Consider the following 16,729-nt stretch of genomic DNA (forward strand, 5'->3'; position numbering starts at 1 on the left):
CTCAACTATAGTTGAGACTGAATATATGAAGCTAAATTCTTGGTGGGTAAACAGAGAAAGAAGGAAACGTATCACACCTTCGCAGGAGCTGCAGAGAGCTCAAGCTCAGGTGATGGGACAACTATTTTGGCAGAGTGGCAAGTAGACAGTTGTATTTAAAAAGTTAAGTCTTATTTTCAGTTTGCACAAGTGAGAAAGAAGGTATTCTGCTTTAATGAGAACAAAGTGTTAGAAAAATAACATTTCTGATCTTATGAAAAGCCACATGTTTATGGTGAAACATGGTGGCGGCAGCATCATGCTGAAGGCATGCTTTTCCTGGAGCAAGTTGGTCGGAGTCGATTGGAAGATAGATCTGGTTAAAAACTGGACTTTCTGAGTAGTGGGGGGATAAATACATAATTTTTCAGATTTTCTCTTGTAAAATAAAAATTATAAAAATGGTGGACCGGACTGTCTCCGGTCAAATTTTAAACAAAATGCATAGTTGACCAAAACACTTTACTCTACATTTTAATAGGTTGATTAGAATGCTATTAATTAATACCTTCCAAAACCATCTAACAGCGTCTTTGAATAAACATAAATAAACCAAGAGCCGAGACTGCTGCTTTGTTTCAACCATGGTGGCTTCAAATGGAAACAAAGAACAAAATACAGAGAAACCATTCCTGACAAATCGCTGTGAAACACGAGGTAGAAGGAAGTAGCGACACTGTTTGCTTAGATTTTGCAAAATAAATATGACAACAATCACATCACTGAGGCAGAACTATCTACAGCTGTCGAGTCGCTGCATTGTTACAGCTTTTGTGATGGTTTTTCCTTCCAGAGATTAGATAAGAAGACACAGAACTCAGAACTGGTACGATTATGAAGACAAAAAGGAATTTGCAAGTACAAGTGAGCAGATAGAGAAAAATGAAGAATTTAAGAATGTAGTCTGTGTTATAAATCATCTTGTATGAGATGTCACTAGAGTGAGCTTGTTTCAACTCAACTGGTGCTGGCCATGTAAATGAATGGGAAATGAATAATCAGTCATTAAAAGGGATTATTCAATGCAAGGGGGCTTATATCATTGATCAAACTGAGCAGTCAGTCTGGATTTCAAAATAAAGCCAAGAGACACTCTTCAAAATAAGAGACACAGTCTTGTACATGTTAGTTTCTAAGGTTTTGAAGCCTAAACCAGCAATCAAATTGAACCATAAACTAGATTTCAATAGTATAGTTTACAGATAGTCTGCAAAAACAGATCTTAAAATTTATTTGCTTAGATTATTCAAAAAGTAGGTTCCACACTATTAACAGAAATAAACTAAAGACGAAAAGGGATTTTGATGACCTTTCAAAACAAAGCTCAGATACCTCTCAAAACAAAAGTGCAAATCTTCCATAGGTTAGCTAATTGTAAAGAGCAAGCTACAGTTTAAGAGGCCACGAAAGATGGCAGAGAAATGCTGCAGATACTGATTTGTGATTTCAGGTCTGTGGAAATGGAGGATTATGCTTCTTACATAATGTAAGAACAGGAATGAGCGTGTGGACAGATTATATGGAAGAAGAGAACACAACGGCAAAGCAAACTTGGACTGGGTGAAGCAGAAAATCTGAAAAAATACTGGTGTGGCTTTTCAAAGACTAAAACCACTGACGATCGATGACCGTGCTGAATGACGCTGACGTTTCCTGTTTTCTCCCTGACAATTCGTTTTGCCTGCAGATATGGAGGCACTCTTCTGCTGCGGCATTTAAAATGTTTGCTGTCTCTCACTGAGCACTGTATGAGCAAAGGTAACCAGACGTAGGTAGTAACTAGTCAAATGTACTCAGTAACATTTTGGAGAAAATCTTCTGTCATTATTAGAGTAGTTTTACCACACTGCATTTTTTTTAAACTTTTGCTTCAGTAAAATTATGAATATTTTTACACCTACTTCAGTAAAATTTGTGGATCCTCTACATTGTGAGTGATCAAAACTTCACACACAAACCTGAAGTTTGAACGTGTCAGCTTCTCAAAAGGATAAACCACTCCGCCAAGAGTAAATCTGGAATGAGTTCAGCTTTAATAAATGACGGTAGCATGTTATGATTGGTAATAATTCATTGGTGTTTTACAACTTGGTGTTTCCATTGCAACTCAAAGCAGGAAAATTATACTTAACAATAATTAAACACAAAGTGAAGGCACTCTCAGTGCAAAAATGAATAAATTTGTTTCACCTCTGTTCTTCAAAGGAGTTGACAAATACACCAAATATGTGAATAAACTTTCTTTCATTCTCCACGTCACCAATCTTTGAAAGACGAAGCTGCAGTGATGATTATATTATCTCATTGTAATATAAAACCTTATATCTCTGCATGTTGTAATCCTTATCTTCTCTGGAAGAGATATCGGTGGTTTTCTCGTAATAAGGCTGGTTCAAAATAAGCAAACTCAATTTACACTAATTACCACAGGCTACAGGAATAAGGCGGAGAGCCAGGTCAAAATGACGATCTGCTAAGTATGATGAGGCACTTTTCAGCCTCTTCTCTAAACCAACTAGCTTTGTTACGTTTCTTTAACTCGACTTCACTTCCCAACACCATAAACCCAGAGGGATGAAAAAGATTAAAAACTTGTTATCTTATATTCTTTATGTCAACTAACCACAGCGAGCACACAAAGAAGAAGCTACAGATTGACATATAGGAATGTAAACATCTTCATAAAGGTTTTTTTTCTTTTTTTACACTTTGTGTTTTCTTCTTCTTGTATAACGAGTTCAAGAAATTATTTAAGGTGCTGCAGTTTCACATGACTCTGAAATCCGCCACATGGATTCGGATGCTTAGAAAACAAAAGCAAATGTAATCACCTTAGAAACAAACAAACAAAAAAAAAACTCTTCGGAAAGATTGTTTAAAGAATCACAAACGTTTTCTTGTAGACTCGCATAAAAAAGCAATATGTCAGCAGACACAGGAATAAAAGCTATCAAACAAGCCATCCAAACATATTTTAATCATTAGGAGAGTTAGTGAGCCACCGACACAAAACTGCACTGTAATTAAATGCTATTTGGCAGACTCTTTCTGATTGTGCTGCATTGTATTCATGAGGAAATAAGCTTAACTATTTAAGGATGTCCGTAAACACCATTTAGACGTGGTGTGTGGTCTGAGCTCCTCTGCATCACCCCGAAACTCATGAAACATGCAGTTTTGCATCCTGATTTACTTCAAATAATCCCTCAATTTTTTTTTTTTTTTTCAGATTCTCAATCACACTTTATAGAAGATGTGTTACAGCGTATCATTATAGGCAAAGCTCTAACGTCAAAGAAAATGCTCCTGACTTGGAAGCTCAGTCTTTGTGTCACTGAAGCGAATCGAGTAAGTGGTGGGTTGAATTAGAATTGTGCTGCTCGTATATCCTGAATATCCTGTGGCGTAGCAGGTCAAACTCAGCATTTGTAAAGTGCTGCTTCAGAGAAAGAGGCCGTCTGTGATCCGTGTTTGTCAGTCGATTTGAAGCTCCTCCACCAACATGCTGTGACAGGACAGGAATTAACTCAGAGGAAGGCCAAATTAAAAAACGAAAAAGCGGTCCTCAAAAGAGGATGAAAATGTTAAAATAATTTAAGGTGCAATTTCTGTTAAACATCAACATCTTAGGAGCTCCGCTTGTTATAATTTTATTAAAACATTAAGTCCATAAAGATTCTTCCGGTTCACAAATTGGGCCAATTTTCGTTTCAACAGAACCTTTCAAATATAAAGCGCTTTGAAAAAAATATTAAAAGACCACTTAAAATGATCAGTTTTTCTGATTTTACTTTACTTTACTAAATGTTTGAGTTAAATGAACACTGTTCTTTTATTCTATGAACTTGTGACAAGCAGAAATGCTGTATTTATTTGAAGAAAAAAGAAAGAAAGAAAGAAAGAAAGGAAGGAAGAAAAAGGATTACAGTGTCACTTTGTCTTTTTCCCAGCTCTGAATGTGTAAAACACAATTTAATATCACATATTGGGACCTGGACTTTTCTCCTTTTATATCTTTTATAAGATTATTTAACTGGTAAGTCAATCTATGTACAAAAACATAGAATCATTTTTGATGAGTAACGGATTTTTTGTAATCTAATGTGTGGAGTTTATGCTTAGTTAAAATTTCAAAAAAAGTGAAAACAAAATAGGTTAAATATTGTATTATAAGTATTATTTTCAGTAAACCCCCATAGCATAAAAACCTCTGTAGCGCATGATTGCACTTGGTCACACATAGGAAGACAAAAAACTAGAAAAATTAGAAATCCAAAAGTGTCCAAAGGTTTTAATAAGGACCTGTTTTGACTACCTACCATTGTCAGATTTTTACAAATCTCTGACAAGCTCTTATAAAACCTTTTGGGTAGTTTTGGAGTGCCAGTTATTCCTATTTTAGCATTTCTTCAGAACAAGGCAATCTGTTCGTACTTGTGGTACTTGGTCTGCCTTTAGTTGTATTCCTCAGAAATAATGCTATTAATTATTTGCAAGGTAAATTCAAACAAGATAACCATGAATTAGAGCTACTAAGCAACACAGGCTTGAAATATGAGCTGGCCAATCTCTTTGCTCATCAGGCACTTTGCAAAAGTGTGGAAAAAACTTTTCCAAGTACAAACAACAGTTAAGCAGGACTAAGTGTTGGTGGATAATTATGCTGTCTTTACGCTGTAGCTTGAACTTGGTTCTGGAAATGACCAATCCTAAGCTCACCGTGTTCCAGTTCCCAGTTTAAAAAAAAAAAAAAGCAGGACATGGAAATTTATGTCATAAGGAGTTCACACGTATGCTACAATAATTTTTTTTTTTTTAAATCTCCACTATGGAAGACTGTTTTTCTTGTAAAATCCCTATTTGTTTGTTGACAGGAGAAGCAGAAAATGTAAATTTCGCCAAGTATCCTTGTTAATGTGGACATGTTCTTGCGTCAAAGCTCCATGTCCTCAGGAGTCAGCAGCTTCCAGGGGAGGAGACGTCACAAGGTCCTGATCCACCAGTCAGCAACGGATTTTAGCACGAGACACGTTGGAAAACCAATGATAAAAACTAATAACATATACTGCTCAAAAAATAAAGGGAACATTTCACTTTAATTTTGTGTGTGGCTCCAAATCCAGGCCTCCATTGGTTAATAAATTTGATTTCCATTGATGATTTTTGTGTGATTTTGTTGTCAGCACATTCAACTTTGTACAGAACAAAGTATTCAATGAGAATAGTTCATTCATTCAGATCTAGGATGTGTTATTTGAGTGTTCCCTTTATTTTTTTGAGCAGTGTATTTCTTTCACATTTAGACAGAGACCAAAAATGTCATCAATCTGTCATTGTAGATAAAATCTTATCACTTAACTAAAGCTGGTTTCACATTCAAAAACCTTGACATGTACTGACAAGACTAACACATGTATACAACATAAACACATTTACACTTTGGAGGTTTCTGGATCATATGCGGTTGTGGCTAAATCAGAAATGTCCAACAAGTGCATTTTGAAGAGCCTTGGAGAAAAAGAGCTTTTTGGGGTGGAACGTTTTGTGCTAATACTGTACTTTCTCTGCAGTTTGTATCTTAAAATATTTGCTACATGTTCCATAGAAAATGCTTTACAGTAGTATCACTGATTTAATGAGATTAAATCTGGGAGAAGAGACAAGGGAGAGGTGTTTCACTGAAACTATAACCAATTGATTTATTTATACGATATGTTTGAACATCTAATTTTTCACTTGGCATAATTTATGACATAAAGAACTGGAACTAAATTTTGAAAGATGTTTTTTTTTCTTCTGTGTAGCAGTGTTGTTCAGAGTACAGCATTTAATTAAGACGAGCTGGGAGGGAAGGGGGCTTACCTAACTAGTATAGCTTACAAGGATACACAAAAAAAAAATTAAATTTATGAATTGATTAGTTAGAAGTTAACGACCGCATAAAGTGTGGCTCCAGCATAGATTTTTTTTTTGTAAGGTAAACTTTGTACTGTCAGTTTTTAAAACCCTTATTAGATTTCTTTAAGCTTTTTATCATTTTAAAGTCAATATTCATAGACTGTTAAGGTCTTGTTAGCATTTATGTTCATATTGTATGAACATAAATGCCATGTTTGAAGTCCTCCATAATTGGGGGCTCAGTTTGCTTATGTTTTGGGCCACTTTTGTTTAAAACATCTGACAGCCATGCTCTCTTTATAGATAATATTTGTTCAAATTTAAAGTGGGGTCCTATGTTACCTTGACATCAACATAACCCTTTGTGGGATAAGAAAAAAAACAACAACTGGTAAACTTCTCTGGTTGCCCTCAGTGTTGGTTTGTTGACCCAGGCAGCAACAGCTGATTGTCCTGATGGATTAATTTTTAAAAAAAAAAAAAGAAAAACATGAATTGACAATATGGAGACGGGGTATGAAAAGCACTCATATGGTCTCTGAGTTACTCGAGGTAAACGATTTTTTACCCCGCGTCTTCCCAGAGCAACCCGTTTCCTCACCTCCAGCCGAAGAGAGGCTTCATCTTCAAAGCGGAGCCACGCTCGCTGCAGCTGCGAGGGGGCGGAGCCTCCCGGGGCTGAAGTCCCGGAGCCTATCATAAAGTTAGAGAGTCTCAGAGTGCTGCTTACCTGCGCGCCGAGCCGCTTCACCTGGACCGTCACATGAAATATGATGAGGATTTTACCTTCGTGTGCGCACTTCTTCTTGACGAGCAGAGCTGATCTCAGGCAGGTTTATATCCGAAGGAACGCAGCCGCAGCTCCGAGGACGCACAGGTAACTCAGCGTAGGGTTTTCTTATTAATATGTTGTGCTTTCACTGCGACTTTTTGGTTAGCCAGGAATATAATCTGCAGCAGTCTCTACACGCCTCAGCTCATAAAGAAATTTGTTTTTTCCCCCTTGTAAAAATAAATAAATAAATAAATAAATCAGATTATAACTTTAAGCAACGTCATAAAACTTTTACTGACTTGAATCCATGAAAAACGATTGACTGACGTTTTAAGTGTTCTAAAGTTCTCCTTTTTTTTTTTTTTTTTTTTTTTTTTTTAAAAGTCCTCCAAAAACTATTAATATTTGAGGAAAGCAAATCTAACTCGAGGTTATAGTTATGTATGAAAGCAAGAAACACAATTTGGCTTTCAAAAGTTTCAGTGGCACTTTAAATACAATTTTTAAATAAATCAAACAAACTCATTTACATTTTGTATGCATTTCTTTAATTAATAAAACAAATATCCTGGGTCGAATAGTGAATGAACACAAACTGCATTGAAATAATAATGCATAGTAATAATAGTAATAATAATAGGATGAAAAACAACCTACAAATGCAAAAAAAAAGTCAATAAAATTTCTATTGATCTGTATTAAACTGAATGAAACTGTAAAAACAGGGGCAGGGTTAAAAGTAGCACATTAAACGAAGCTAAAATGCAGTGAATGCATGAGACATTAACAACATGGGTGAAACTGAACGTATGTCTTTCTAGTGACACTACCTTGTTGTTTTCTCTACAGCTAAATTCAAGTTTGCATTGTCTCTTTTCCACCCAAAATGTAAAATCCATCAGCTGACAAAATATTTGTGAGGCTGAAGAGTAAAAAGACAGTAAAAAGAAACACATTTAAATCCTTCATAAAAGTTAAAATAAGCTGTTTGTTGTTCAAATAATCCCTCATATCGTATTTTTACATCAGACTGGACTCATGGATCTGATTTGTTTTATAGGAATTCAGCTTGTAGGTTTATTACGAAGTGCAAACTCCCTTGATCAAGTACACTGTAGTTGTATTTATTCATTAAGGCCAGCATAGTTAATCTCCATCAAAAAAAAGAAAGAAAAAAACATCGTTATCTGCAGAATTTTCATATTATTTGTAGTTAAATGTTCTTAAAACGACCTGTGGAGGCCGTACCTCGGGTCTCGCCCAATGAGCTCCCACACCACCCTGTAGGGATAAGCTGGCATAGACAATAAATTAATGTACTTAAAGTGTCAAAAATCAAATAACTGCATATCAAGTCCTCAAATTACTGCATTACTGCAAAATGTAATATATTATTGAAGAATTGCTCATTGAAATATATCTACACATTTCACTTAATGTTTAACAAAAAAAATGTCATATCCATAAATTGCTATATATTTAGATATACACGCATAAAATACAACAATTATATTAAAGAAAACAAAGTTTAAGTAAAAGTTTGTCATTAATTTCCACTGTGTGTGTTTTGATGTTTACAATTTCACGTAAAGGTTGGATTTGTGTATTTGATTATTGAGATGGCACAATTAAAAAGTGCTTTCACTCCTTGAAAATTATGTGATTTTGCTGATGCTAAGTATTGATACCCTTATCTTATCTTTGCCACATAAATGTCAACACAAAGATGAAATGTCTGTTTAGCTATGCTGTCCCAAATTACCTGATCTCCCAACATACCTGTCTCCCTCCTGAGGAGGAGAAAATGCTTTACTTTACAGTTCTTCATTTCTTTGTCATTTAAGACTTAACAGATGTTAATTAATCATTTTCTGTTTAATAATAGTGTTATAAGCTATAGAATAGAATAGACACAACCCTTATTGTCCTGTAAAGAGAAAATTCAGGTGTAACGGCAGCAGCAGATCTAAAGGTCACACAGTAAAGTTCTTAGTGTTAAAAAACAAGAGCAGCAGAATAAGAGAAAATTCAGGTCAATGACTGTTGACTCTTGTAAATTAACGCTAAGTTGCTGTTTGGCTGCCCAGGCAAAATGAAAAGATATAAAAATGTTCCTAAAATGTTCTGTCACGCTTTCTGCTTTTTAAAATATAGTAAACAAAGAAGAAGCCGAGTTTTCCTTTTAATGTTTTTAGGGTGTAAACCCGTGCTTGGGAATCCCATAAATCATTCAGGATGTTAAGCTGCCATTCATATCTGAAGTTTTTCTGCAATTAATCATACACTTAAGAGAGAGCAGAAGAGATTAGCACAGCTTAGAACTACATGCATGTCTGCGTCTGCATGTCACCAACTTAATCCGCTGCTCAGGTGTACAAAAACTTTTTTTTTTTTTTTTTTTACGACCTACCAGGTTTTTCAAGTCAACCTTGGTCATTCCAGCAGGAGTTAGTGTTTTGTTTTAACATGTTACCAGAGCGCTTCACTCGAACGTAGCTGCTGCGCTGAGGTCTGAAGCGTTAGATTTAGTCAGAAAACTGTTTGAAGTTTGTCATTACAGACTCGTCTGAAGTGGCCCCTGCCGAGCTCCGGCTCCACTCCATCCATCTTGTACATTTAGGCAGGTTAAAACAAACAGCCTGAAAAACCAGTTGACCCAAACGAGTTCCCACAGACAGTCAGGGGTCAACAGATGGGATGTGATGAGACAGACAATAAAACTTGACCTGTGGGTTCAATAGGAAAAGGTCTTCACGTAGTAAAAACTTCTTGGACTTAAAAATAAACCAAACTGGGGTGTTTCTGTGAACCCAGAGTTCTGATCAAAATAGATCAGTGTAGCCCTGGATTAATTTAACGAAAAATTTACAACTTCAGGGCAAATGAGTTATTAAAAAGACCCATCAAACTGGATTGCTAAATAAATAATATTTGGGTTAGAATTAATTATTTTTATGTTTATTTCAGTTCTGCAGTAAAAATGTTCAGAATATAGATTTCTGAAAGTGTTCATTGGTCTTATTACCAGTTCCTTGATCAAAGGATAAATGATGAACACACTAAGCACACAGCTGTGTTAACAATTTTACAAGAATAAGGCTATTATTAGCTTAAGTGAACAAACTTGTTCTACAGTTTCAAATAAAATCATTAACACAATCCACTGATATTAACAGTAATATATCAGCTTAATTTTATAATCTTTTTGCTTAAAACTACCGATTTAAGGGTTTTCCGACAGCGTAAACTTACTATTATGGGATAAAGGAGTAGCCCAGCAGTGTTTGTGCATGCAGTTCAATGTACGTCAGGTTAAGAATAGTTTTATTAGGATTACAGCTAAAGGATTGGGTTTAAGGTTCGATCCTGCAAACTGAGGTAGGTTAAAAAAATAAGCTAAAACTATGAATTTATAAAGTTATCAAGTGGGTTGAACAAAATAAACCAAAGAATTAATTATTTTTGGTTGTTTTCATTTATGTACTAAAATCTAATAGACAATATTGTATGAAATATATTTTTATTAATATGAGCAATTTAGTCAAAATGTTGAACATGGCTAGCGCTAGCTTGTCCTACCTACTTAGCACTTCAAAAGTGAAGATTACTAAATGACTTTAGGTTAACAAACATATTTGCTACTAACATGAACAATATTATACAGCATCATTATTAATTCTTATTTCATCCTGTAGAAAAGGTCAGTAGAGCCTGATCTGGTCATTGTTCGGTTCAAAATGGCGGTCTCTAGAGAACGATGATACTTTGTCCCGTCTCCTCTGAACACAATTTTTCACACAGTGTTTGAACTTAAACCAGCCAACTTCTTCACCAGCAGGATGAATCCTGCATGTAGATGGAGAAAATAACCCAGATTATTTAGTGCGCCCAGAGTAACATGTGGCTAACAGAACATTTATTACCATAGTTACAATCCAAAAGGTGTCATGATTGTTTCAAAATACTCTTAAAACTTTTGGGCAAAAGTTTTAAGAGTTGCCATTTTTTTCGGCAACATTGAGCAATCCGGGCCTGGATTCATTTGTAGCAGCATGAATAGGTTTTATTCATAGTAAAGTGTCAGGTTTTAAACCTCTAAAAATAGGCTAAAGAGACCAATAGAGTGAGATGAAAAAAAAATTACCTGGATTACTAATATCTGTGTTAACATTAGTTATTTTTAACTTTAATTATGTACCAACAACTCTCAGATAATACATGAATTAATACCTGTCTTGGCTTACTGAGCAACTAATCAAATGTAAATGCTAAATATATCTCGCATTAGCTCTAATATCTATTTAGCAGGTAGAAAATGATTATTTTTTTATTATGTATCTGAACAAACCTCTTCTCTAGCACACCTGACATTTAAATTACCATTCAGCAGCATTCTTATTTCCTCCTGTCGAAGAGGTTTGGTGACGACTGATCTGGTAGTAGTGTAATTCAAAATGGCGGTCTGTAGAGAATAACGACTCTCCTTCTAGATTCTTCTTTAAGCTAACAAACTGGGCCACAGTTTTACACCAAATATTTGGTCCTGCAGCAGCAGTAGACCAGGATTTGGGTTTTAGATTTAACCAACAGGTTCCTGTTTGCAAATCATTAATAAGTTGCGCATCCAAACCTCGTGATGATTGCCTCTGAGTGTATAAAGGCTTTTGTTAACGACTGGACTTTGTTAACATGCAAGTCGCAGTTGGAATCCCACATTAAGAAAGAATCACCAGTCACCAGTGTGCAGCTTACTCTTCAGCGTTCCTCCCCCCCATGTCGGGCCTCCGTTCGATGGCAGACTTGTAAAATGGCGTCTGTGCTGAGTCTTGGTCGGGCAGGTTTTATGACCAGAGAATTTTGTGCAGCTCTCTCACTCCCTCGGGGCCCACCGTATGCCAGCTGTTTCCCTCAGGAACCAGGGGGCTCTCCCAGCCTTTCACTGGACGAAGGAAGATGCCGCTGTCTTCGCTTGTTTACGGGCGGAGAGGAGGACTGTGTAGATCTTCAAAATTACAGAGTTAAAACTCTGGCTGCATGTTGGCTTGAAATAAGTCACCTTGACCTTTAACAGCAGAGCTTGTCATTAGAGAGATTCCGAACTAATTGTTTTACGATTTTGTTCAGAGTAGAAAGTAGCTCTGAGTGGCTTTAACTTAGCTTTGATCCTCTTTGCTTTACTTCAGACTTAGCTGATTGAAATGTTCTGTTTGGAGTCCTTTACTGTCAGTAATACCACTGACTCGTTCCTGTAACGGTGCTCTCCATCAGGCAGCTTGTTGGGTGACCTCTTGTTTTTTTGCAGTGTGGCATTTCAGATATGCTTCACACCAAGTGATCTCCAGTCAGACACCAGACTACTGCATTGTTTCCTGCTGTAAAGATAATTGCAGACGTTCGTGATTAGAGTACTGGAAGTCAACACGATGGTTTTGTGCTGGAACCTGTTTGGTTTTATGTCCTGTTGGCTCCTTCTCATTCACCTACACAAACATGTTCAACTTTAACAAGCATCGTGTCACAATGTGGAAAACGGATGGGCACCTCCTTCGGTACGCATCACCTGACTGCCGATGACGCCGCCAAAGTGTGCGCAGATGAAAATTCCTGAGGCTTGTTGGGGACAGGATGTGAATTCAGAGCATGCGCCCATAATTATACACATAAAGTAATTGTGTTATTGTTGGGCTCCTATTCTCCAGCTACTGAATGTTGTTAGTTCACAGCTGTTGATGCTTCCCTCGCCGCCAGTGTGTCAGAGGGAGGACGCCTTACACGTCGTCTTCCATAACTTACCCAGAGGGCTGTTGTTGTAAATCATGTGTGATTCACACACACACACACACACACACCCACACACACACACACACATACACACGCATACATATACAAATGTATAAAATGCTTCTTCTGTCTGCTAGGTTTTTATCTCAACAACCCTCAGGGATGTACAAATAGGCTTTGGCCTGCAGCCATACCTCCCTGCAACTTCTTCCTCTACCAAACTGTTCTCTTGTCAACACTCCCCCTCCCTTCATTTCTGCTGAATTTTTTTTTTTTCTTTTTTCCCCCTGCTGCTGCCTCTGCCTCTGTGCCGAGCCAGCGATGTTGTTTTCTTTGCGCTTGTCTTTGACGGTCCTTCATGGGAAGTACCTGGCAGCGGATGCATGTGGCAGGCCTTTGCCTGGACACGTCTGTCTCCCCCTCTCGTCTGTTTCCACGGCCACGCAGCGTGAGAACTGCGGTATCTATGGTAACCGGGGGAGGTGTCCTCAAAGTTTACAATTTAAGTGCTACAAACAGGGGTCTGCGAATTTAGTTTTGAAACTTTTGGTTCCCAAAGGTTGAGAGACTAAAATAGGCGAATGAAAGACTGGTTTAAAGATGTTTTTTTTGTTTGTTTTTGTCTCTGCAGGTTTTCTTCTCAGTGCTGCCTGAAAAGACACTGATCAACTCCTCAAGCGGCTGACTTAATCCTGAATCTTACACCTGCACCACCGGCATTCATGGCCCACCCTTACGAGCCCTGGTTAAGGACAGCACCATCTAGTGGCAGCTCTGAAGAAATGAACATCCCGTCCTGGTGGGACCTCCACCGCGATGTGCAAGCCGGCAGCTGGATAGACCTGCAGACTGGGCAAAGTGTTGGCGTGCCCTCAGTGAGCACTGGCAGCTCCATGGGACTGCAGAACTCTTTAGGCCCGTATGGCTCCGACCCACAGCTATGCACCATGCCCCCAACTCAGCACACCCCCACCTCACACTCGCCCCACCTCTTCCCACTGGACGGCTTCAAGATGGAACCACTGGGACCGGAAATGCTGCAGCAGGAAACCTTCTCCTTGGAGGAACCGCAGGAGACCTCTGTGTCAGCTCGGCCCAAGCCCCAGCGACGTTCATCCTCTCGGGGCGCCGGGCAGACCATGTGCCGGTGCCCCAACTGCATCCACGCCGAGCAGATGGGCCAGAGCGCCGACGACAGCAGGACGAAGCACATGCACAACTGCCACATCCCCGGATGTGGCAAAGCCTACGCTAAGACCTCCCACTTGAAGGCTCACCTGCGCTGGCATAGCGGCGACCGGCCGTTCGTCTGCAACTGGCTCTTCTGCGGAAAGAGGTTCACGCGCTCTGATGAACTGCAGCGCCACCTGCAGACACACACCGGTGCCAAGAAGTTTAGCTGCGCTTTGTGCCCACGAGTGTTCATGCGTAACGACCACCTGGCCAAGCACATGCGCACCCACGAGTCCCCGCCGGGGCACGGGGAGGAGAGAGTAAATGGGGATGGGAAGGGTTTTGATGCACCTACTCCTCCACAGTCGTCGTCTGACAGCACGGAGCCTCAGCTGAAGCTGAAATGTGAGATAGACCCTTCAGTTTCAAACGTGACAGGGCAGTCTGGCTAATTTTATCACTTCGAGGAGATGTTTGGTAGTACGAGGGTTCGGTCCTCTCTGTCACAGAGGGAGAATAGTTTTACAATAGAATAGAGCGTAGAAGAATGGCTTGGACACACTATTACCGATGAAAGCTGGATGGAACAAACGTATGCAACTCCTGTGGTAGAGATAGAAGGGATGCTGCAGCACACAGGAAACACGGGGTTGTATGCATTGTGCAGCTAAAACTCTCCTCTGTAGATGTTAAAAGGAATCAAAGAAGAGCCGGTGGTGCAGCGTGCTGCTCGACCCGTCAGCAGACCAGAGGACCAACACGAGTCCGACTGAAAACAGATGTTTACGTGAAACTTGTTGAACATGTTACTGAAAGTGGGGAGCAGGTCTGCTTCCAACTTTTTAAAAAGGAGACAATGATAATATTTTTTGTTTGTATTTAATATTCTGACTATATGAGTGCAGCCCGCTGTACCAGGAGACAAAACGGTTTCTTTTCTGTTGAGAGCACACAGATTGAAAGCCTTTTTGTTTTTTGTTTTATTGTGATAATATAATATAATATAATATAATATAATATAATATAATATAATATAATATAATATAATATAATATACACTGCCTTGCAAGAACATTCATAAATGTTGAACATCCATGTTTTGTTTCTTTTCAGCCACATTCAATTTACTGAATTTTATTTGACAGAACTACAGGAGAATTAAGTTTCTTTCTGCTTTCTACTTGGGACTGTTAAATTGTTTTTAACATTTTATTATTAACAGTAATCTCAATAGTGTGACATCTAGTTGTATTCAGTCCTCGTAAGTCAACACTTTGTAGATGCGTATTTCTGTGCAGTCAGAGCTGTAGGTTTTGTGGAGGAAGTCTCCACCACCTTTGCACATCCGAAGAAAGAAACTTTTACTCTACGTTTATTCTGCTTCGCATAAGACCTAAAACTCAGGTGAGATGGAGTGAACATAATTTTTCTAGAACTTCAAATAGGATTTAGGCCCATACTTTGACTGGGCCATTCCAGCACGTTTGTTTCTGAACTAAACCTAAACCATTGTCACTATGGTTGCATGTTCAGAGCTGTAGTTCTGTTGGAAAGTGAACCTCCATCCCCGTCTCGAGTCTTTTGCTCCTTCCAACCAGTTTGCCTGTCCTTGTTGAAAAAAAGCTTCCCGACTGCATGATGCTGCCATCACCATGTTTTACTGTGGGGATGGTTGGTTAAGGTTAATGCAGAGTCTTAGTTGCACACATGTTGTGAGTCCAGGTAAAGTGTTTCATTTTGTTTGCTGTGTTTCCTACGTCGGTTGTGGTGTGAATATATTTCCTGAGCCATGTTTCTTTCCACCTCTCAGACAGGAATCCCCGGTCTAAGCTGTAGACACGTACAACTCCTCCTGGGTCTCTCATCTGTGCCACTGAGCATTACTGTCCTCTCCTGGCCTCCTGGCCTCTCTGCTGTGTTCCTTGGTCTTCATGATGCTGTTTGTTCTCTAGCAAACCTCTGAGGCCTTAAAATGACAGTTGGAGTTATTCTGAGGTTAAATTGGAAACAGATAGACTCTGTCTACTCGTAGGATTACAAAAGTAGTTATTAAGACTTGAATTTATTTAGCGGTATCAGAGTAGAGGGGTAGGACTGCAGTCTGCACTTTCAGATTTGACCACATGAAGATATTTCCAGGCATCTTTCTTTACCTTTCAAAACTGCACACTACTTTGTGTTGATTTATCACTTTAAATCACACTGAAATACATTAAAGTTCGTTTGGTAGCAATGTGACAAAATGCAGAAACGTTATGAATATCTTCGCAAGGCACTGTATGTACAACAATTTGGGAATTTCATGCACTATAACAGCTAGAATTTACCAAAAACTATGTTCTTTTTTCACCTAAAGAATGGTGCTAAAAGACTTGAGAACAGGAAAATGTGAACAGGTGCTCGAGATGAAACGAACCAAAAACAAAAGAGCCACTTCAACGACGTGAAGAAGTCGAGACCCACAAACCCACAACAAACTAAGACATGGACAGAAAGATGCCGTCCGGTTTGATGAATCCAGGTTTCTGTTGTGACATGCTCAGGGACAGCAGACACATCTGGAGGGAGAGCGCGAAAACAAGCGAGCCGCTCCGTCCTGTTGACACCGCAGGTGGCAGGTACTGAAAGACGCGTCCAACACGAAGAAGCACAAGACTCTGAGCTGCACTTGACAATTTTGTCTTCCTAACAATAGATCAAATGGTTGTGTGTAATGTGAAAGAGGTAACAGTTGTTGAGTGCTATCACCTATGTCCTCTGCACTTTGCCTCAACATCTACCAGTCTATTTTGTCTCTGATTTACTGGCTTAAAGCCCCCCACCCCCTGCTCGATTTATCCATATGTGCAGTAACAGATATTCAAATATTTATATATATATATAAAAAAAAAACCTAATTATTGCCTTGTAGCTCCACCTTAAAATAAAACAAAGGGCACTGTTGGAAGCCCCGTTATTTAGCACTACTCATAAAACTGAGCAGAGGACTTAGTTTGGATATTTAAAAGGAAAAGCATGATGCTGGAATGAAGCCCTTTTTGGAATTAAATATGTCTCCAAATG

General features: G+C 38.7%; 1 protein-coding gene across 1 annotated transcript; it reads left to right on the plus strand.

The window, feature by feature from the left end:
- The first annotated feature begins 6,629 nt into the window (after positions 1–6,629).
- On the plus strand, positions 6,630–16,541 carry sp6 (Sp6 transcription factor). The gene is made up of 2 exons (XM_007545185.2): positions 6,630–6,814; positions 13,125–16,541. The coding sequence occupies exon 2, from the start codon at positions 13,216–13,218 to the stop codon at positions 14,116–14,118; it is 903 nt and encodes a 300-aa protein (XP_007545247.1). The 5' UTR covers positions 6,630–6,814; positions 13,125–13,215; the 3' UTR covers positions 14,119–16,541.
- The last annotated feature ends 188 nt before the right edge of the window (positions 16,542–16,729 follow it).

The sequence above is a fragment of the Poecilia formosa genome, unplaced genomic scaffold (genome assembly GCF_000485575.1).
Source record: "Poecilia formosa unplaced genomic scaffold, Poecilia_formosa-5.1.2 Scaffold11, whole genome shotgun sequence".
NCBI classification, from domain to species: domain Eukaryota; kingdom Metazoa; phylum Chordata; class Actinopteri; order Cyprinodontiformes; family Poeciliidae; genus Poecilia; species Poecilia formosa.